The sequence below is a fragment of the Corella eumyota genome, chromosome 7 (genome assembly GCF_963082875.1).
Source record: "Corella eumyota chromosome 7, kaCorEumy4.1, whole genome shotgun sequence".
NCBI classification, from domain to species: Eukaryota; Metazoa; Chordata; class Ascidiacea; order Phlebobranchia; family Corellidae; genus Corella; species Corella eumyota.
The window spans coordinates 10,719,952-10,743,009 of record NC_137496.1 but is presented as its reverse complement, the minus strand read 5'-3'; the positions used below and the strand labels follow the sequence as shown (position 1 = coordinate 10,743,009).

The 23,058-nt window shown below is 31.3% G+C and overlaps 1 protein-coding gene across 1 annotated transcript in view; it reads left to right on the top strand.

Moving 5' to 3' along the window:
• Positions 1-23,058, top strand: part of LOC145759987 (zinc finger homeobox protein 4-like) — a 29,594-nt gene that overhangs the window by 1,068 nt on the left and 5,468 nt on the right. The window contains exons 3-21 of the mRNA XM_082573848.1: positions 70-192; positions 11,134-11,535; positions 11,623-11,721; positions 11,795-11,928; positions 12,852-12,975; positions 13,158-13,370; positions 13,437-13,752; positions 13,849-14,225; positions 14,312-14,515; positions 16,923-17,057; positions 17,365-17,466; positions 17,983-18,069; positions 18,479-18,596; positions 18,715-18,782; positions 18,866-18,973; positions 19,382-19,502; positions 19,606-19,655; positions 19,763-19,829; positions 20,186-22,969. Of these exons, the coding sequence (XP_082429974.1) occupies positions 70-192; positions 11,134-11,535; positions 11,623-11,721; positions 11,795-11,928; positions 12,852-12,975; positions 13,158-13,370; positions 13,437-13,752; positions 13,849-14,225; positions 14,312-14,515; positions 16,923-17,057; positions 17,365-17,466; positions 17,983-18,069; positions 18,479-18,596; positions 18,715-18,782; positions 18,866-18,973; positions 19,382-19,502; positions 19,606-19,655; positions 19,763-19,829; positions 20,186-22,969 (5,632 nt within the window). The remainder of the gene's footprint in view (positions 1-69; positions 193-11,133; positions 11,536-11,622; positions 11,722-11,794; positions 11,929-12,851; positions 12,976-13,157; positions 13,371-13,436; positions 13,753-13,848; positions 14,226-14,311; positions 14,516-16,922; positions 17,058-17,364; positions 17,467-17,982; positions 18,070-18,478; positions 18,597-18,714; positions 18,783-18,865; positions 18,974-19,381; positions 19,503-19,605; positions 19,656-19,762; positions 19,830-20,185; positions 22,970-23,058) is intronic.

Genomic DNA, 23,058 nt, shown 5'->3' with positions numbered 1-23,058 from the left:
ACAATCATCCCATTGTTTCCGGTGTCATTGTTTAACTTAAAACGAAAAATTATTTTGAAACATTTACAGAAAAATTCTGACGGTGATTGGAGAGTAAGTTATTTGGAAACACTGGGCGATGACGTCATGAGTATGGAAGAAAATGACGTAGGAACCGATGACGTCACGAAAGAAGACGCGGAGTCAAATAAGGTAGGATTTTTTGTTTTTGTGATTTCCAATGATAGTAAGAATCTAGAATTTAAGATTTTTGTACCTTTTTTATTATTTTTTATGTGAATTTTATGAATTAAAAAAAGCCTAATCAGTAAACGTCGAAATTAAATCGAAATCAAGCCGATTTTCCGCGAAAAATTACAGTTTTTTACGCCAGACGAAATACTATTCCTTATCAGAATAAGTTTAAGATCCAAAGTTCAAAAGCAAACGAACGAGCTTATTAAATTCACATGCCGCCGGGTCACGTGACCTTGATTCGATTTTCACACACGGTTATAGAAAAAGTTTAATCGACGATTTTTGGAATTCTACTTCTTTTTTGTTCCCATATGACGTAATAAACGTTAAATAATAGGGGGTCGCTGTATTTTCACATGCCTAAAAACTGGACATATATTAAGTTTTTAAATACACTAATATAAATTAAAAACTAATAACCCTTAAACTAATGACCCTTATCCTAAACCCCCGTTTTAGGAGTTTTACCCCTTTTTTAGTGTATTGCAACATCGCATTTAGAAGATAATTACAAATTGACATTGTAGAAAAAGGGGGGTGAAATCTAGGGTATTTTTAGGGGGGTTAAGTCATTGGTAACTCATAGCTATAACCCCTACCAAAGCCCCCTTTTTTAGAAATTTAACCCTTTTTTAGATATTTGGATAACCCCATTTTTAAAAATAGAACGATTTGGCAAAAAAAGAAAAAAAATCATCTTTACTTTAGGGGTTTGGGTTAAGTTAATAGTTAAGGTAAAAATTTTAAGAAATTGCTTTTTGCAATAAAACAAGGTAAGTTAATTAGCAACAATTATGAGAAATTCTGGCAGCGAGCGATGTTGTATATTTCCTATCAGCAATTGATTTAAATCAAATGTTTCAGTTCACACGAATATTCAACATACAACTCTTCACCACCCTAACAATCATACCCACGTTTAATTGTGTTTAAATTTGTGACAACCGCTCGGTAAAGAGTTACGGATTGTTAATAGCATTTTTTTCCCATGGTTTGATTGGCGATTAGGTTAAAAGCGCGCCTATTCGTTTCCGATTTATTTGTATGTGAGATCATTTGCCAATGTCATTACTACTTAATGCGCTGTAGCACCTTAATCAGCTGATTTTTTAAAGCCGGCCGAAGAATAAAAAAAAAAAATTTCTGCTGAAAATTTTTTTAATTAGTTTTTTTAATTTTTTTTTTAAATGGTAAACGTAGTTTCATTTTAAATTTAAAATTTGACGTTGATTAATTACTAAAAAAGGGAATAAGCTTGCTAAAATTTTAATTAATCAGTTTAATTATCAGCAAAGTGGAAGTTATTAAAAACTAAAAAGTTAAGAGAAAAAGTTATTTAAAAAAAATTGTAAAATATTATAAATATTAATGTTATGCTGAAGTTAGTATAAATACTAATAACACCGCCATAATATTATTAGTTATTGAAAAACAATTTTATCTAAATATAAACAATTTATTTCAGTGCCCTAGTTAAAAGAATTCGCTATATATAAACAGAGTAGACCTAGATAACATAATGGAGGGAATTAAAAAACAGGTTCACTAGATTATAACCTTTCTGAGTCAATTCAATTAACTACTGTCTGTGAATTCCTAATAATAAAAAAACTAAATCTCTAGCGACTTACAATATTAATTTTTAGGTTTTATAAATACTTGTTTTTATTGGTAATATTAATGGTTAATTATACATCATAATTGGTCTTAATAATGGTCAATTAAACATTAGATGATATTCTATTTTTTTTTTGTTAACAATTGGTCAATTATTGGAAATAAATAACATTTAACAATAGAAGTTGGATTTAGGCATTGTTGTTTAAATTTTGTTTATTAAAAACACAGTAGTTTCTTAAATAAATATTAAAAACTGAAAAATTTACATTAAAAAATTCACGCTGTTTTAGATAATGAAAATCGCAGTTAGCTATTTCGTGAGGAAATTAAATTTGAGTTGTCAGTCAACGAGATTCGTTAAACTTGCGAAATTTTAATGGTTTAAAAATTCAAACTTTGTTCAAATCTGCTGGGAATAAATCTTGTGAAATATTAAATTAAATTCAAAAAACCGTGGGAGAAGATTTCGTTTTGTTAATTGGCGTGAAGAAGGATTTAATAATTTCGCTCTCTCCTATTTTTAAGGCCTGTTTTATGTCAGTACTTAAAAAGGTCCCTTTTTTCAGTAATTTTAATTTCTAATTTGGTATTTTATTCCATCTTTTGTAAAAAAATTTGGCAAAAAAGGGTAAATTTATAACACCAAATTTATAAAGGCAGAATAAGTTAATAAAATGCCTAATAATGATAGCACAATTTAAAGAGTTGTTACTATTATTCTTGCAATCTTAATTTGATAAGAAAGGGAGTCTAGTTTAGTTTGTGTAGTAAACTTCGCTTTAATTAGACGTAAAGTTTATATCAGTGTATATATAGTAGGCCATAAAAATAACTTTAAAACTATAGCGAAATAGTTAGGAAAAAAATTAAAAATTTGAAAATTTTGATAAAATTTGATAAAATTTAAGTTATTTTTAATTTAGTGAATAATAAAAATGATTTATTCTTTAAAACGGTTGAATAATCTAGTAAAAACACACACAAGTATTAAATTAGGGCATTACGTTTTCATCATAATAATAATAATAAAGTTGATTCATATTTTGTTTTGTTAAATTCTCAATTTATTTCCTTTTAAATAAGGCCAACCAAAGTTTAAAAATGTTTTAAAAAATTTTGTATTTTTTAGACACAGTTTTTAAATATATTAAAATCAAAGCATATTTTTAAATTATCCGTGTATTGATGCACAGCGCCACCTATGGCGAAACCTTATTTTAATATTAAAATATTTTTAATTTCACTTAATGCAGTAACAATGTCACAGGGTAGGGTTAGTGTAGTTAGTTTATGTTCTAATTAGACATGCCAGATCACTAACCAACTTTTCGTGCCAAAAATCTTATCTTAGATTCGTTTTTGGCATCTTTAATTTAAAGGAATGGACGGGGAAGTTGAAGATAACATCTTCTGATATTTAAATTGATATACGAAACGCTAATTACTTAACTTTATTAATAATATCTTGACCTCTACGTAGGGGTAAACAATCGCATGATTGTGATATTATAATAGCACGAGATAAGAAAATAACTAGGCATAATTTTGTCGAAAAAATTTGAAATCGGCGCCGGAAAAAATTAAAGTTTTTTAAGTAGTTTTAAACTATTCAAAATTATTCAATATATATCGGATTAAAAACTAATTTTGATGACGTTGTTAAGGTATTATGAGGTCAGAGCGATATATATTACTAATAAAAATATGTTTTTTATGAATAAAGTTGGGTTAAAATTGCCCTAATCCAGCTCAAATCCTTGTAATTTAGAAAAATCTGACTTTTGATCTCTGAAAGTTTTAAAATTACACGGGAATACCTTTGAAGCAGATGTTAGGGTTTAGCATTTTAAATTTGAACGGAAATAAAAAAGTATTTTCAAATATATTTCGAAATGTTATTTTAATATTTTTAATATATTTTGTTTATTAGAAATTTTTAAATTTAAAAAAAAAATAAAAAAGTTTTATTTATAGGGGTCTAAAATTTACTAATTTTTATAATTAACCTTGAGAAATGGTTTTAATTGGATTCTAATTTACGCTGACTAATTTTTATCTTTAAAATCAGTTTAAAAATACTCAGATTTAATCATTAAAAACGTCGTCAAAAACATAAAAGGATTTTTTGTAATATCACTGCGTGCTATGTTACAATAATTAGGTTTCATTATTTTTTTTATCAAATTGATTATTATCGCAGAGTACCATTAAAAAAAACCATTGCCAAAAGAAATTCAGTCGCTTAAGGTAGTTTTAGAAGTAACAGCAAAATTTACAATTTAAAAATAATTTTTTTGTACATTTTTTTGCTATTTTTTAGAAGTAGTTAATTTGTTAGTTTATATATTTTTAATTTGAACAATTAAATTAATTATTTAATTATAACAGCGTTTGTTTAAAATAATGGCATTTGTTTATTTTTAAAAGTAATTGATATAAATAATAACGAACGACTCGCCTTTTTCAACTTAAAACTTAAATTTTTTTTCAGCTAAATAATTAGAAAAATAAACGAATAATTACTCTGAGCGAAAAGTTAAAAAAACAACCCAATTTTTCGCGCGGTTCAAGCACTTATAAGACCGTGTCGGGTTCCCAATTATTACTGTCCCGTTGATTATGACGTCATAGAGCACGGATTGTTAATTACAGCGAGCGCAAGTAAGGTGTGGGGGTCGTTGGGGCCTTCTCTCTTTTACTCAAAAGTCGGGAAAAAGGGAAGAAAATTGTTGATTTAGTTGTCACAAATTCTTGCTCATATGTAGAGCGAACATTACAACTAATACATCAATAAGTTGAGGCTTATAAATAATGGAAGCGACAGTTTCAGGACTTCTTAGTTAGACTGGAACTTTTAGAATCATTTTAAGGTTCAGAAAGTGAAAATATTTTTAATTTTGAGATTAAATAAAGTTGATTATTAGAATTTTGAGAAACTAATTTTATGGAATTAATATTTTGACAAAGGTCAGAAGGTTAAAATTCAGACTATGGAATTTTTTTTAATTTTAATTTAACATATTTTTTAGGGGGGAAGGTTTTTTTGGGGGGGGGATTTTATTTAAAATATAATTTAGAACAACAAAATTGAGGCCACATCTAATTTATTTAATATTAAAGGGACTTCAATTTTTAAACTCTGAAAATTTGATTTTAATTCTTAATTGTTAATTACGTTACTCAAATAATCAATAAACTTGAACCTATAGCCCAGGTGTCTTCTAATTGGATTATGACGTCACAAATACGCGATAATTGAGAAGTAACAGCCTTTGTTACGCGTCGTTGTTTTCTAAAAGAGATAGCTAAGCGTCGTATCATTAAATAAGGGATCAAAAATAGCGCATACCATATGGCAAAAATATATTTAATTAAATAATTCCAAGCCTTAAAGCGACATGAAATAAAAAAGGCCTTTTTCTATCTAATTAACAATATTAATAATTAATAGGAGGTCTTCTAATTAAAGAAAATGTGCGCGTTTTTGCCTATGCGAAATTTTCTTTGTTTATTTATCATTTCTGTATAGGAATAATTATAATAAAATATCGATTTTGATGATATTCGTCTGATCGAAAATAAAAAATTTATTAAATTTAATTTTTAAATTATTTTATAATAACTAGTACATCCTTATTGGATTTAATTAGAAGCTCGCTACAACGAAATCGTCATAGACTAATTGGACGTCTTTTTATCGAAGTGTTTAATTGAATTAACTTTTTAAAAACGATATAAAATCTTTTTATCTGTATGTAAAGTCACCAAGATTATAATAAAGAATTTTTTTTAAATCATTAAATTGATTTTGTCATTTTTTCCCGTCGCATTGTTGTAATATTAATTGTATATCGTATTTATTATTTACTTTTATCAATGCGCAAAAAACCAAAATAAAAAAAATTTTAAAATTTAAATTTTTCCCACAGAGTTTTTAAAACTAGGTTGATATACGAAATGCAACTGTTATTATGGGTTTAAATATTTAATTCTGCGTCCTTGATTAAGAATCAAAAATTAGATTTTAAACTAGATTGTAAATAAATAAACAAACCCGAATTTTGGGAGTACCGAGAAATTGAATCTAGTTTAAATGTAACTCGAAACCGAGCAAATATAATTAAATCCTAATTTTAACAATTGTGTTCCCCCCTATTTTGTAAATGCATACCTGGGGTTCCAATTAAAAAAAACGTTTGATCTTATTTTGCTTTTAAAAACCAATCAATCAACTATTTGTCTATTTGCCGCTAATTTAATGCCGATTTTACTTACTTTAACGCCTCGCTGGGTCTCTTTGTTACGTCACAAAGCAAAACAACGTGTCGTCCAATTGCATTTTAAATTTTTTAAGGATTAAAAACGGTTTTTCGGTTTTGGATAAAAGAGTTAAAAAACAGTGGCCGCTAGGTTTGTATACCGGCCGTGTTAAACGGATTAACCCAAATTAGTTCTCTATGATCTTTTTTTGTCTGTTGTACATCAAACTTTTTATCGATTTATGTTTATTCGGCTTTCACTTTGTTTTATCGCGCCGCGCGTTCTTCTCTTATGACGTCATAATGAAAAGAGCGACGGATCGAGTTGTTAGTGTAATTAGCTAAAAAGGGGGAGTTTTTAATGCGTAAACCCCCCTTTGAAATCACCGTTATTTAATCCCTAAATAAGTTGTAATGAGATTTTAATTATAAGTATTTAAGACCCTCTAAAAAGGGGGTTGTTACCCCTCTAAAGGTTACCCCTAATATTAATCTTTTTTAAACCAATTTTGGGTTTAATTTCAGATTTTAAATTTTAGAATTTTTTTTCTCAAGATTAATTTTATTTTAATAAAGCTTTTATTATTTTATTCTGGTGATAATTAAATTAATTTTTCCAAGATGAAGTAATTAAAAACCCAAGATCTAGGCGCGAATATTACAATTAACTTCTCAATTATACAATTACGGGTTTTCGATTAATTTAATTAACACACGAAACACCAGATGGATTTTGAAGCTAATTTTAAACCACTACGACCATATTACGAAAAGCAATTAACAAAAAATGTCAGTGTGGTGTTTCAAATCATAGCTAAGCAAGCTAATTGCCGAACACATGGTCGGATTTGAGTTCCGTTTGCGGCATTTTTCGACGGATTTTTCGCCCGAATTTTTAATAGGTATTTAATTGTCGAGCAAACGACTAATTAATGAAGAATATTAATTTTTGAAGCGTGCTAGAACTTAGATTAAAATAGACTTTAGATTTAAGGAATAAGGTAAAGATAGCAAGATGTTTAGTAGGATTTGTCATACTTGGAAAAATTTTACAAAAATTGAAGTGTCGAATTTTAAAAAAATTGCGAATTTTAAAAAAGTTTACGTAAAAATTATAAATTCAGTCTATTTTTAAATTAAAAAAATAGCAACGTCAAAATTCTAGTAAATTTTTTTTAGTATATGTAAATCTGCTAAGATATAACGCTTTATATTAACAAAATTACCAACAAAATGTTTAGATATTTTTAAAGGGTATTTTCCTATATTTTTAGTTTGTTAAACCAGCCCTTAATTTTCACACACTTTAGCCGAAAGTCCCAGACTTAAACATGTTGATGAATGTTAGATATAAGCACGGGAAATTTTGCAAAATTTTTACTCAAAAAATTAATATTTTCGCTTAGGTACAAATAATTGATTACAACGCCCAGGGGTTATATTAAGTAAGAGATGCGTAACAACAAACAGGCTAAAATAATAGCAATTAAGATAAGGTTCTGACCTTTTAAATAAAATCGCAGTTTTATCAAGTAAGGGGAAGTGAAAAATGTTAATTTTCGATATTTTAAATCGTGGGTAAATAAACAGAATGACCTTGCTAGGATTTGCTTAATTTCATGCTTGTCTGTAACGATGGTTAACTCTTTACCTCGCCAAAATCAACTTTGTAACTTAATATTAAACCTAGATGATGCCAAAGGTTGGCAAAGAGTTGGTGTTACATTATTACCTAGGTTTAGATTGATCTTACGATGCTTTGAAGATGTAACCTACAATTACCAGTTATTTTACCCTAATATAAAACCAATTTAAATTTCTTATCTAACGCCAGTGTTTCCATTTCGTTTAATTAACAAGGTGTGATAATAGGGAGTTGGTTTCGTTTTGGCAACACTGGGCATATTGTATTTGTTATTATAAGCCTGTCAAAATTAGCGAACACTTTTTTCTAATTACCTTTTAAACGGGGCGGAAAAGTTCTAAATAAATAAGCTTTTCTGACATAATAACGAAGTGATTGTGCTACTAAGAAAAGATTGTGGTCAGAAAGGAAAACAATTTTTAAAAATATTTTCAATTTTTTTTTTCTTTGGGTAACCTTATTAACATCAATCAACATTTGAAGTAGAGGAGTTATTTTTCCTTTTTTTGGTTAATTTTATTATAACATGACGTCATCTATTTAAATATTGGTAATTTAACAACATTGTCTTTTTCCAATTTAAAAAAAAAATTTTTTTTTGCATTTTTTTTAATTTAAAATTTGTTATCGAAAAAAAATAATTATTTTTTCGCCAAAATTTGCCCGTAATTATTTAATTTTAACCTTGTTTTATCTAAATTCAATTAAACCGTGAAAAAGTATTGATTAGAAGGCAATATTAACGAAATAAACACAAGGTTATTTTAATGACAATTTCGCTTAAAACGAATTTAAATTTAATTTTAAATTTTCTTTTTTACGTAATTGCAAATTATAAAAAAATAATTTTAAATTCGATTTTTAAACTTTAATATTTTTTTATTAGTTCTTCAAAGGTTTATTTAAATTTGTGTATCTTAAAATTGATAATTTTATTTAAAAATGACGTTTTTTTTAGCCTACCTTTTTTAATTATATTTTACGTTTTAAAAATAAAAATTAATTGCACGACTTCAAGTTTTCAAATCTTATCTGCAAAAATCTAATAATTAATTTAATCTACCATAAAATTTATAAATACAAGTACTTACTTAAGAATAAAATAATTCTGCCGTTGTTGCATTGGGTTTAGTCACGTGGGTGGTTCTGATTGGATGTTTGGTATCACGTGGTTTGACGTCATCTTTCAGAAAAAAAATTAAAATATTTATTTGGGATAAAAAATTAAGAATTTTAAAATATTTAAAAAAATTTGGCCTGCATTAGATATTGTTGTAATATTGCATTAATATTTAGCTTTGAAAATGCCAAAAAAATTTAAAAAATAATTAAATTTTATTCTGACTTGGTTATTAATAAGAAAATGTGCTCCTACCACCCTATCGCTACCTAATTAACTTAAATACGGCTTAAAATAAATCGCAAATCTTGTTTAGGGCAGGCATAGAGTTAATAGCGCTAATTCTGTCTATAAATACTCGATCCTTAATGTAATTATCGAATGGGAAACCTAATTAATAAGTAATTGAATTCTACGCGGCCATATGTTCTTATATATTCTAGTTGTGCACAGTTATTTTAGAATATACAAGAAAAAAAATTAAGAATAAAATGTTGTTTTTTATTGCTTAATATTTTTGTAGATAATTTAAGTTATTTAAATTTTATTTTAAGAAGTTTTTTTTTTGAAATGTTTTTAAAATGTTAGTAATTATAACATATGTATTTACAACTATTTGATATAGTGATATATATTTAAGCGTTTGGTTAAATTAAAATAAGGTTTAACTAGAGCAATGTGTAAATAAACAAACTTATTTAAATAGTAGTTGAATCAAATATAAAATGTAAGTAATTTATACATCATTCAATAAGTATTAATTGGTTTAATTTGAATGAAAACTAAGTTGATATTTGAATGGAAGTTGCTCGGTTTAAAAGAGATTACTTTAAAGGGCCTTTCCTGTGAAGAAAGATTCGATTAATCAATTCGTTTCCCTTTTAAAATCGCTAAAAAATCCACTTGATGAAATATCTTATTGAAATTAAGTTGTTAATATCGTATAGTATCTCACCATCTCCCTCTCACTATTTAAAGTCAACTTAAATTGTCCTTAAATATGATATACTTATATTAAAAAAAAGGATGGATAGTATAAGGTTAAAAAAGGAGTAGAGTCGGAATTCAATTAGTAGCTATGTTAAGACGAAAGGGCGGCTTCATTATAAAACGAGAAAATCAATAAAAAGCAATGGCTTCTGTCAACAAATATTAATCACAAGCCCAACTTGTGCTATTAATTAACCATATAGACGATAACAGGCAAGTAGAGAAGGCTCTTAATTGAATAGACAACTTTAGAGATAGACTTATAAGTTTTTAAGTTAGATTTCAAAATTTAAAAGCAATAAAATCTTAAAATATATCAAAAATACCGTTTTTACTAAAAATAATTCTCGCATATTTTTATAGTTTAAATAAATACGGTTGCGTAGCCTTTTTAAATATTTTTTAAGGGTTTTAAAAATAAGGGTTTTTTACTGAAAATTTTAGGGGGTTATACATAAGTTGAATCGTTTAAAGTGGCAATGTTATTGTTGAATCGACACCTTGATTGTTTTAATTCTAGAACAGGAAAAAATTACCATTACCGCAGCGTAGTTTCATTAACGTTTTCACCAACCACATTTTAACCACGAAAAACACATTTTCACGCCCAAAACAACCGCCTAAAATCAATCCTCGTCGGTAAAGGGTGACTAATAGCTAGTACTCTTTATAGAGTTAAGAGCGAAAATCAATCTAGCGTTAAGTTTTAATTAGTTTTTACGTAGATTCTCTTAATGAGCTGAGATAAATACGATAGCAGGTTACTATATATACGAAATAAGATTTTGTTATTACGTTTTATTAATATTTGAAAACACAATTAAATCTTAAACGGAAATAATCGAATATATCAATTTATTATTAGGATCTAACTAGCATTGTTTAGGCGCATAAGATAGACTTAATTTTAATTATATTTCGCTTCAGTTTTAGGCTGTGTTAATTAAAATAAAAAACTAGTTTGAAATTTGTCCTCAATTCTACCCTTTTAACTTTGAAATTTAAATTTCTATTGTTAATTAATATGTCATCTAAGCTGATTGTTGTAGGGCTTATGACGTAATAATGTGGATTGTCGAATCACTTTGAACATTTGTGGATTAATTTAAAGCTTATTAGAAACGTGGCTGGTGTAGTAGGCAGGCTAGCAAGCAGAAGTTTATCATTAAACAGTAAATTAGACAGTATTTAAAGGAAGATATTTGTAATATATGTATTGTAAGTGCAATTTTAGATGCTAACTGTTGCTTTTTATGTTTCAGATTTCGTTGGACAGTGTTAGTAGTCTAGGTCAACTAAAAAGTGTTAGCAAAAATGATGAAACCGATTCAGCCCTAGTTAAAAACGCACCTGAAAACGCTGAAGACTTTGTAGAAGATTCAATCGATTCTGAACCTGAAGAAGCACCTTTGGTTCTTGACCTTTCTAAATCACCTGAAAAAAAGAACAATTTTGAGACGTCGTGTAGCGCTGATAATTTTGACGCGCCGTGTGATATGTCGTTTGCTGTTGCCTCGCCAAATCCGGTCGTAAACTCCCCTCATACGGGACATAAAGGGATGATAATAGGGGGGATTATAAGGGACGATATTGAGCTCCAAAGAGGGGGTATAAGGTCCCCCATTACTAGTCTGCATCAGGGTGAAAACGAATTAAACAATGAGGTAAAAAAATGACAAAATGTTTAAAAATTGTTTAAGCCATTTTTTGTTTAAAAATTCAAGTTTTAACATGTTTGTGTTAAATTCTAGATTCGGTCCCCCAAAATTTCTTCACCCGCCATCGCCGACGTATCTATGACGTCATATAGCGATGAAATACATCATAATAACAACAACGTAGCGTCAATTGTAAGTTAAAAAAAATAACCCATTTTTCTTTTAATTTTTGATATTTTTACTTATTTTTTTATTTTGTATTTAGGCCAACAGTGTAGCAGATATTATGATGAATAATTCTAGTTCGGTTGACCCAACATTTCCAATGTCTTTATTTCAATCTAGAAATTCGTGTAAAACTTTAAAGTGCCCGAAATGTAACTGGCATTATAAATACAGGTAAGATGGCGGCCATGTTTTTACTAAAATTTGCTAGACAAAAAATGGTCGAATTTTTGACGGAATTCTATCATTTTTAACGTTACAGAAAAACGACCTATTTTTTGAACCTGTAAACAAATTTAATTACTTTTTACACCAATTAAATACATTTTCTACGTTATTTCAAGTTAAAAATATTTGAAAAAGGAGTATTTTAATAGACCTATACAACACTAAATGTAACGCACTTCTTTGGGTTTTATTTTAATTTGATTTTCTTTATAATTGGATTTACATCAGAGATACAAAAATGTTGAAAATTATAAAACCCCCTTTTTGTATAAATTTCGAGTTTATGTTACCGTAACATTTTCTTATCTTAGCTATATCAGTAGTTCTAACCGCTACTATATTATGTATATACACAGTTATGACATACTTACAACATTTAAGCACTACCACCTTGCTAGATAAGTTTTTAAGTTTTACAAAACTTACAAAATTATGATTATTAATATATAGAAAAGTGATTACATTACCTTGGTTGTTGTATATTCCGTTGTTTAATCCACTTCTAATTTTGCATCAAAACCTGTTTATAAATAAGCTGTTACTATAGTAGTATAGTAGTTAAGTTAATCGTAATGGCTTAGCTAAAAAAGCAAGAATTTGCTTAAAGTAAAAACGTCTCTTCGTCGAAGCGCTTTCCACGTTTTTTGTGTTACAAAATTTCACAATTTTAACAGCTGATTTGTGTTTTGTGTAATAAAAAATGGATTTAAATAAAAAACAAAAAATTACGCCTAATTTAAATCTATACCAATTTTAGAGTAAAAAAGCATTTACATTTAAGAACCGTAAAATACACATGACCCTTATTAATTTTAACGTTAATGATATACAAAATATAACCTAACTTTAACTAAATTAAACTAATACAGGCAAACATTGGAGGCTCATATGAAGGAAAAACACCAAGAAGATACGATAGATTGTGTGTATTGTAAGAGTGGGCAACCCCATCCTAGGTTATCGAGGGGGGAAAGTTACTCGTGTGGCTATAAGGTAAATGTTAGATTTTTTAAAAAAATATTTGGTCACTTTTATAGCCAGCTTAAAGTCTTTATTTTTGTTGTAAAGAACCCCAACCCAAACCCCCTTTATCTTTCGTGGAATGTCCCCTTTTTACCCCTAAAAATTAAACAACCTTGTATTTATTTCGCTTTTAATTGATTTATTCTTTTCAGCCGTTCAAATGCACCGTCTGTAATTACTCAACAACCACCAAAGGTAACCTGAGCATTCACATGCAATCTGACAAACACTTGTACAACGCGAGAAATCTACATCATCGCCAACATGAGAGAATAAGACAAGAAGTAGCATCGTCCACTTTCCATATTCCGAGGCAGAATCTTTCAATTGAAACTCCAACTACAACTAATAGCAACAACGTCGAAGTAAGTATTCCAAAATTTTGCGAGCTTTTAAAAATTTTAGTTTTTAAATTTTTTCATTTTTTTTAGCAGACGAGCTTAGTAACGAATACGTCATCACCGTCGCCTAGCAACAACAAGCCAAGCAACTTTGAGAAATCAAACCCAAGTTCCAATAACAGGCGCCGAAAACCGGGGACCAAGCCTCCTACATCTGAGTCCTTATCAAAGTCCGGAGGACCTCGAAGGGAGTCTGGAAGCTCCGAGAGAAAATGGAGTTGTGACGTATGTGGTTACGAAACCGCTATAGCGAGAAACTTAAGGATTCATATGACGAGTGAGAAGCATGCTCAGAACATGAGTTTAATGGAGAGAAGGATGTTAAATGTTTCAAGACAGGAAAAAGGTAAAAAATTTAAATTTAGATCTTCTAGAATTAGCCATGTTTAGAAAATACTTCAACCTAAAATTTACCCAATTTTTGTGACGTCATAATCAACAGATCGCTCTAGAATCGAGCAACAATCGAAAACTCCTCCGCAGTTGGGAGGACTGATGGACTACTACGCCGCTGCGTTCAAGTCGCTGCATCATCAACCCGACCACGTGACCAACGACGCTGCCATGGCAACGCAGAGTGATGACGTAGACACTGCGAGAAAGGCACAAGCCGAGTACCTTCAGCAACAACTCTTCCTCGCTCAACAACAACAAATGATCCTTGCTCAACAATATCAACAAATTATGATGGCGGCCGCCGCGTCGTCGCTTCAACAACGCATGACGTCATCAAAAGATGACGTCAACAAACAGTTGGCCTTGCAGCAAGCGCAGATGTGGAAGCAGTTGATCCCACAGAATAGGGACGAAAATGTAGAGGTAGGTTGTGACGTCACTGCTTTAGTGATGACGTCATAAGTTATGTTTTAATAAAATGATAATAATTGTTTTAATTATGACGTCAGCTCGATCGAAACGACTCGAACTCGACTCGAATGTTCTCGTGTGGACTGTGCGGCGTTTTCGGAACCGATGACGTCACTGCGCTTGAGGCTCACGTAAGAAAGCCACGTCATACGGACACCGGAAATGACGTCATGAACAACGAATGGGTGACGAGGACGCAGAGGGATGGATACTTTTGTCGTCTTTGCAAATACAACACATCGGTAAGTGGAAAATTTTTTTTTATTTTTTTTGTTTATCCTCGATGTGGGAAGGTCGACTTCATTACCCAAACATAGAGTAACATCAGTCACCCTGGGTCTCAAGTTGCCTGTTGCAGTTTGGGATATTATAGATTATAATTAATTAAGCTGCTGATTTTTTCCCGATAATTAAGCTGCTGATTAGGTGCTGACTCAGCAGGAGTTCATACCGTTTATAGCAACTTACTTAAGAGTGCACTACAGCATGAGAGCAGTGGGGATCGAACCCAGGACCTCAAGTATTTCATCAGTTTTTTACACAACTTTTAATAAAACTTTGTATTTTTGTGATATAATTTGAAAAAACTCAACAGAAAGCGATTTGTTTAAAAATTTAAGGTTGTTTACCTTTTCAAATTCAGTATTTGATGTTTTATTTTATGTTTAATTTACTCTTGGTTTAAAGTTTACATTCTTAATGGGTAGAAAGGATTTAAATTCTAAACAAAAACTCGTTAATTTCACAACAAAGTTGTGTGTGGGCCCCATTAGCTTGCTTTTAAAGCGTTAACTACGTTACTACAAAGACTTGGCGCTAATTAGGTTTTTTTACGCCCTATTATCTAGCTCGAAAATGTGATTAAGGCCTACTTGAATATATTTTGTTTTGAATTGCCTGACTGCTTAGTAGAAATGTGGAATTAAGGCATGGGTAACGAATACGTGATTCTAATATATTTTTAGTAATTACTGTCGATTGATTGGACCCGTTTTCGGAAGCAAAAAATCGTTGTTTTTAAGTCGAATTGTCACGAAATGAATATAGCGATAAAAGTAAGCGACGTGTGTTATCTATGACGTCATATTTAGTATTTATAAGTGTCATAGAGGGTTAAAGTATTCAAAATAAATAGAATACAGCCTACCGGAACATTTAATACTTAATTGACATTTGAAAATGATATTTAAAGTTGGGTATTAATTATAAATCGGTTTAATGAATGCCTATCTACACAACGGCACACTTAATTCAATTTTGCGGTTCGAATTCGCAATTAAACTTACTTTTGAGCCAATTAAGATGTGTGAAATGTAATTAAAAACGGCTTAAGATGCTGAATTTCGACGCAAATATTCGCTAATTTATAGCAAATAAACGAAGTGTAATCACAGATTAAAAGCGGCCAAAACTTTTTCAAGCCCAGCTCTATTTCAGATTCTAATTATCAAATTAAATCATGACGTCATATTTAAAAAGTTAAATATTTATTATTTCCGTGATATTATACCCTCTAAAATTTTGAATCATGTTTTGAAATTGTCAAAAATTAAAATTATTTTAAAACATTTAAACCGCGTATATCCGTCTTTAAAAAACAGGGATAGTATTTGAAAGTGATTCAATTAACGACGTTGTTATCTTAAAGATTCACATCAGCTTGATGTTAAAATTTCAATTAACGAAAATTTTGAGATGTCGGTCCTTATTTACTTTTCATTAAAATCAGTCGCGGATTATTTATTCTAGATTAGAACGACATTGCAATTACACTTTGAAATTCTTGAAAGATTTATCAATATAATAAGGGGCAGGGTCCGAAAATGAACCATCTAAACGCAGGGTTAAAAAAAGGCCCCAATTTTATTCATTATAACAAAAAATTATATTTTTTTTTATTTTTTTGAAGCAAAAATTGTAAAAATAAATATTTAATACTCAAAAAATTAGAGCAAATTATCAAGTATTATTTATATACAGATATAACTTGTTAAAAATAACCGTTTGATAAGAAACAGTAAAGTAGTGGTGAGTTAAAGTTAAAACACTTATAAATCTTGTTTAAAATTTCAAACATTTATTTTCAGTTTAACACAGCTGGGTTATTTAATTGATAAAATCTTTATCAAAACTCGCGCGAAATAATAAACTAACTGACGTAATTACGAATTAAAACCCCTTTCTCTTAGTTATAATTGAACGAAAAACGGCCCCCAAATTATTGACTCAACTTTAAATGATAAAAGTCTGGTTATGACGTCAAATGGGTGGTATTATGATTAATTTTAACATTATAGGCTGTATTGTTAATTAAAATAATTAGTATTTTGTTCGTTTAATGTGGTTTGATTTCTTGGTATTTGTAGTGATTGTGGTTTGTTAATGAGTAGTTCAAATTAAGTTTAAATAACTCGATGTGTTAATTGTAGCAATTTTAAAGTAGTTACTACGCTCAAATTAATAAATATAAAAAGTGTTTACTACGAAAATTACGTTATTGTGTTTTTTTAATTTTTGTTGAGTTTTTAAGCTATATTTAAACGCTAGGCGTAAAAGCGAATAATGTGGCATTGGTGCGACTTAAACCCGAAACCTATTGGCTGGGGCCACCCGTTTATCAATTTTTAAATTTTTGATTTAAATTTTTAGTTAAAAACCAACTTTAATCTTCACTGTAAAACTGAAAAACACACCTGTAAGCTTAACTTGATCGCACACGTTCGAGAGGGTGGTAGCGCCACGGAGTGGATGATTTCTCACGTCATCACTGGAAATATTACACAGGTAGGTGCCAGCAGAGAGCCTAAAATATCAAATACTACATTGTATATAATTGTTAGCAGTTCGGGATATTATTAATCAAAATTAATTAATCTTCTGATTGTTTTATGGCTTAGCAGAAGTTTTTACCGTTTATAGCGCCTTACTAAAGGGAGCTACATCATAGGGGCAGTTGGTATCAAACCCAGGACCCCAAGAAGTGAAACCAAGTGTTCTAACCACTACACCATGCTGCCAAATTCTATATACGATAAATTAATATTCAAAAAATCCGTTTTTTTTTATGACTTTTTTGTATGTTTTTATATAGAGCGTATCCTGTAATGCTTGCCAATTTGTGACACACAGTTTGGAGAAAATAAAACTTCATTGTACGACAGAACAACACCAAGGCGTTTACACAGTTTGCCAGGTAAGAAAAAAATGATTTAATTTATCAATTTAAATCAAATTTTAATCAGTATTATTAAAAATAATTATCTTGTGTTTATTTTTATTTAAATTATCTGTAGTTTACCCAATTATATCATTATCTGATTACCTTTTTTTGCCGAAATAATTGCGAAATTTTTTTCGGGTATTATTATTTGAAATTGCAGTTATTTACCTTCAATTATAAGCATGAAATAATTACATAAATATTTTGATAGAATTAACTATGTTGTTCTGTGAAATTTATAATTCTGTAAAATTGAAATAATTGGTTAAATTTTAAATGGAAATCTTAATGCTTATATGATTGGGTTTCAGTTAAATTATTTTAACCTATATTTTAAAGACCTGAAAAGCTGTAATCTTATAATTACTGAATTTTTAAATTGTTAAAAGGTTTAAACTAAATACGTTAAAAGGGATTAATTTTTTGATAATTGATGTTGTTATTTTTTTTTACTCTGCTGATTAAATGATATAATATTTTTATGTTTAGTATCTACATACTCTAATGACGAGTAAAGATAAAGATGATAGTGAAGCTAAGATTAAATGTATGGCTTGTTCTGATTATTCAACAAAGGTAAGCACTTTTACAGGGTTTATAGTTAAAGTTCTTACTTTTAACAAAATTTTATATTAAATTACGAAAATTGTATGTATATAAATTGTTACAACCTACACTATTGGTGGTTTAAAACACTTTGGGTTTTTCTACAAAAGGTTTGGGGTTTGATCCCTACTGCTTCCATGGTTTAGCGGTCTTGAGTAAGGAACTATAAAGGGTACAAACTCTTGCTAAGCCAGCACTTAATCAGCAGCGTAGTTATCAGGCGATTATAAACTATAATATCCCAAACTGCTACAGGCAACTCGTGACTGGGTCGGAGTATCTGATGTTACTCTATGTTCAGGTCATAAAATCGACCATTCCACATCAAGGATAAATAAATATAAAATAAAATTATTTAAACTAACCTTTTTATTCCTAGCATATCATTGAGATGGTTAAACACATGCAAACTTCAGAACATCAGCTTGAGTTACAAAGACAAAAGAATCCCCCGATGACAACCCTTCAAGATGTAGTCACAGTCGAATATATGGATGGTAAGTGCTGTAATACAAAATATGGGTCAATAAAGCGCCTTTGGTTTTTAAAGGGTTAAGATAGATTTAAGGTTAATAATTTAATAAATTTATGTTAAAATTGTTATTCATTTTATAGAAAATAAACAAAAAGATGAACTAAAGCCTAAAGAACCCGAAAAAACAAAAGAAAACAATGAAGTAAAGGTAAAACCTAATTTACCGAACATTTTTAATCAAAAAACAACATTATTTTTTAAATTATTTAAATATTAAATTGGTTAACACAGGTTGAATGTGAGTATTGTAACTACGCGAGCGACGACCAGAAGCGATTACAATTGCATATTATGACGCAACATAATGATGAACCCCTAACACAATGCCCATTATGCCAGGTAAGAAATTACAGAAAGTTAAGACCAAAAATATTTTAAAATAATAATTGGATTTCTTTTGTATATATCTTTATCCTTGATGTGGGAAGGTCGACTTCACAACCTAAACATAGAGTAACATTAGTTACTCCGACCCAGTCTCGAGTTGACTTTGCCAGTTTGGGATATTATATAAATTATATTTGCTTGATAATTATACTGCTGATTAAGTGCTGGCTTAGCAGGAATTCATACCGTTTATTGCGCCTTAATCAAGAGCGCTACATCATAAGAGCAGTGGGGATTGAACCCACGACCACATGTGTGGTGTACCAAGTGTTCTTACCACTTTTCTAATTGTGGTTCATTTTTTAATTTATGTTGAAATTTAACTTTTCTCTTTTAAAAACTTTAAAACACTTCTGTTAGGAGGTTATGAAGGATACACAATTACAAAAACATCTTGTAAATGAACATCAACTATCAGCACCTAAAACAATTAATAATGATCTCCCCCTAAAAATTGAAGATGATGAAAAAATTATTAAACGTATGTTTGTAGTTTTTAATAAACTTTTGCCCCTTGTACATCTTTGTAAATTATAGTGACAAAATAGCTAGAAATTAATTTTAAAATGGTTTAATGTTTACAGTTAAAAATAGAATGCTAAAAGAAGCTGAAGAATTAGAGAAAGCAGTAAAGGTAAGTTTAATATTATGGACTCTAGTGTAAAAATACAAAACCTTATTTAAATAGGAAAAAAAATAACCTTTATCTATACCAAAATACGAATTAAATTTTAATAACAGATTAGAAATGACCAACTAGCCACAACGGAAAGAAATTCGAAAGCTGATGACGTCATAAAGAATTCAGGTAACTCTAATTAAGGAATATCTCAACTCTAATTAAGTAGGCTTGATTAATATGCAAATAACCACGAAGTAAGGTGTGAATAATAATAAGTTACTTAATTGCTAGTTAATGTTAGAACTGCATCAGTAAAACCAGGTTTATTAGTCTTATAGGCGTTTAATTAAGTCTCCAACACCACGTGGGTACTATAAGCTTATAATGAGTAGTGTTTTTGACATAAATTAACTACTTAGAATCGTGGAATTAAAATATCTTGATTAGGAATTTAAGAATTCGGTTAATTGAGTGCCGGAAATTTTAAGGTTTGAGGTCGAAAGTCGGACAAGTTATAATTTATTTGCTTTAAATTTGCACAGATGCCATAATGCAGCAAGAAAGTAACGAAAAGATGCAAGAAAAACGTCATAATCAACCTGATGATGACGTCACAAAGTCAGCTATGGCGGAGATTGTTTCCTCCGAGGCGTTCTCGAGATCTTGTCCGGACCTGTTGACCTCGGTTGAGCATAGTTTAGTACCCGAGAACACGAGACCGAAACGAATAAGATTGCGTTCTTGCCCTTTAAACGGTGGCTCTAGGTCCAGGGCTTGCAGGCATTTGTTGAGTAATTACGGCCTTGAACAAGCTATTCATTATGTTGAGAATCGAAGTCCACAGAACAAGTCAAAAGCTCGGCATTTTAAGCAAGAGAGGCGGGAACGTGAGTGGAATATGTCGGTCGACGATCAATCACAAATCGGCGACGTTTCCTGTTTTGATAGCAACCCCAGTGACGTCATAAATAAAGAGTTAGAAAAGAAAGGCGAGGCGATGAACGAGAACGGGACGAAGTCTTGTAAGTTTTGCGGGAAAGAGTTTACCGGTGTTTGGGTGTTAAAAGCTCACGAAGAAGTAGCTCACGGTGTCTGCGTTCCAGCTAAGAAGATACAGAAAATAGCTACCGCTTATTCAGACCAAATTATGGAGAAACTAAAGGATCAAATGGATGTAAATAAGGAAGAAGAATCAAAGGAGAATTTATTAAAACTCCAGGATCAAGATATGATTGGTAAGAACCAGCTTCTACAGGAAGAAATTGCTCAATCACAGCAGAAACAGGTTTTGATTAGAGCATTGTTAAATGCACAAACTAACATGCAACAAGAGGATAGTAAGACCAATCAAGTTGACAACTTAAACCAAATGTACAACGCTGATAACATGCAGATGTTTAACCCAATGAGCTTATATTCGGTTCTGTTACAAGCACAAGCCGCTCAAGCAATGGGTGTTAACCCTTACCAACAGTTGCTGGCTAACGCCGCTGTAGCGCAGCAGATGCAACAGATAGGCACAGGCCCGATGCTACATAACCTACAAGACGAACATTTTCCTGCGAATCCTGCTCCGTTGAGCCACAATCGAGGATTAGAGATGCTGCAGAAGCAGGAGAATAGCTTAAAGCAGATGCAAGGGAGCGTTCAGATGCCCACCATCGCCTCTCAGTCGAATAATTTCGAGATTCCGGTGAAAAGACCCAGGACCCGAATCACGGACGATCAGTTAAAAATACTTAGGGCGAACTTTGATATCAACAACTCCCCGACTGAGGAGCAGATCGACCAAATGGCGAACAGGACGACACTGCCTCCTAAGGTTATTAAACATTGGTTTAGAAACACTTTGTTCAAGGAGCGTCAACGATCGAAGGACTCCCCTTACAACTTCAACATTCCGCCTATTACGTCACTTGAAGATGCGTTTAAACCAAAGTCACCAGCACACGTCATCAAAGATGACGTCACGAGTCAGCTGAAGTCCTCCCATGAGACTTATCCTAAAGAGGAAAGCATCATCCCGAGGAGCGAAGTTAAAGTTAAGGAGGAAGCCATCAGTTCAGACTTTACTCCTCCATTCTTGAAATCTTTGCAGAGTAACAAAGAAGTCCCCAAGAACATGCACCAGGCGTTGTTCAACAACGCTCTCTCTCTGGTTCCTAACCTATCACCATCACAGCACCAAAACACCATTAAAGAACCAGCTCAAATCAACCAGCAACAAACCAACGAAAAAAGCGACGAATTGTCGCAAATCCAAGCCAACCAAACGTTTCTATCTAACTGGAATAACTTAGCAAACATGGATAATAACAACACATCTAATGATGCTTTGTTCTATTCACCAGATAACCAAATGTACTTAGATGGTGGTATAAGCGGTCAAGGGGTTTGTAGACGTACACCAAGAACCAGGTTTACAGATTTTCAACTTCAGGTTTTACAAGAATTTTTTGATCGGAATGCTTACCCGAAGGATGACGATCTCGATCGGTTGTCGCAAACTTTAGGTCTAAGCACCAGAGTAATTGTTGTTTGGTTCCAAAACGCGAGACAAAAAGCTAGAAAGAGTTACGAACAGGCTCAACAACCTGGCGGACGGTACTCACCAAGCTTGCTAGCGCCAACTGCCGGTCGGGAAAACTCGCCAACAGTCGATGACACTATTGCAAAGGCAAGAAGCTCCTTAACACAAAATCCTTCTCCAAACGTGGAAGATCTCGCAAGGAAAGCGTTGAACGAAGTCAGCAAATCACTAGCGCATAAGCAAGAAGCTGTCGAGTTGCCCAGATTGTGCATAGACGAGAATATTATTGAGGACAAAAAGATGGAAGTTAAAGAGAAAGCAACCAAACCTGAGCCTCCAGTGTTGACTTGCCAAATGTGTGAATCAACTTTCACAAATATCGACGAATTTCAGAAACACCAGCAAGCCCATTTAGCCGCTAACATGGCGTCTGTTCAATATGGCCTAATGTACATGCAAGGGTTGATGGGAAGTCCTTCGCAGTTACAGGACAAACAACCGGAACAACAACAGCCCGATGACGTCACCACATTCCAACCTCCGAGTCAGAACCGGAAGATCGCTCCGAATTGGAGCCAGAACAAGGCAAGCGAGGAGAGTTTACAAAGTTTCGCGGCATTCCAGAACGGGAGGTTGTTCTCGGACGATAAAACTCCGAGCATGGTTCGGTCTCGTTTGGTCACGCCCCCAATGCTGGCCGGGAACCTGAAGAGGAAGATTTCGACTTCTCCGACCTTGAGTTTAAGTTCGTCTTCTTCCACGAGCCCGGCAAGCAGCGGTAGTCGTCATAAAGGAAGTAAGTGACGTCATAAAGCATTAGTTTTTACCACTAACTTTTTTGGCAAAAAATGTAGTTAAAAAAATTTTTTTAACCCCCAAATTGAC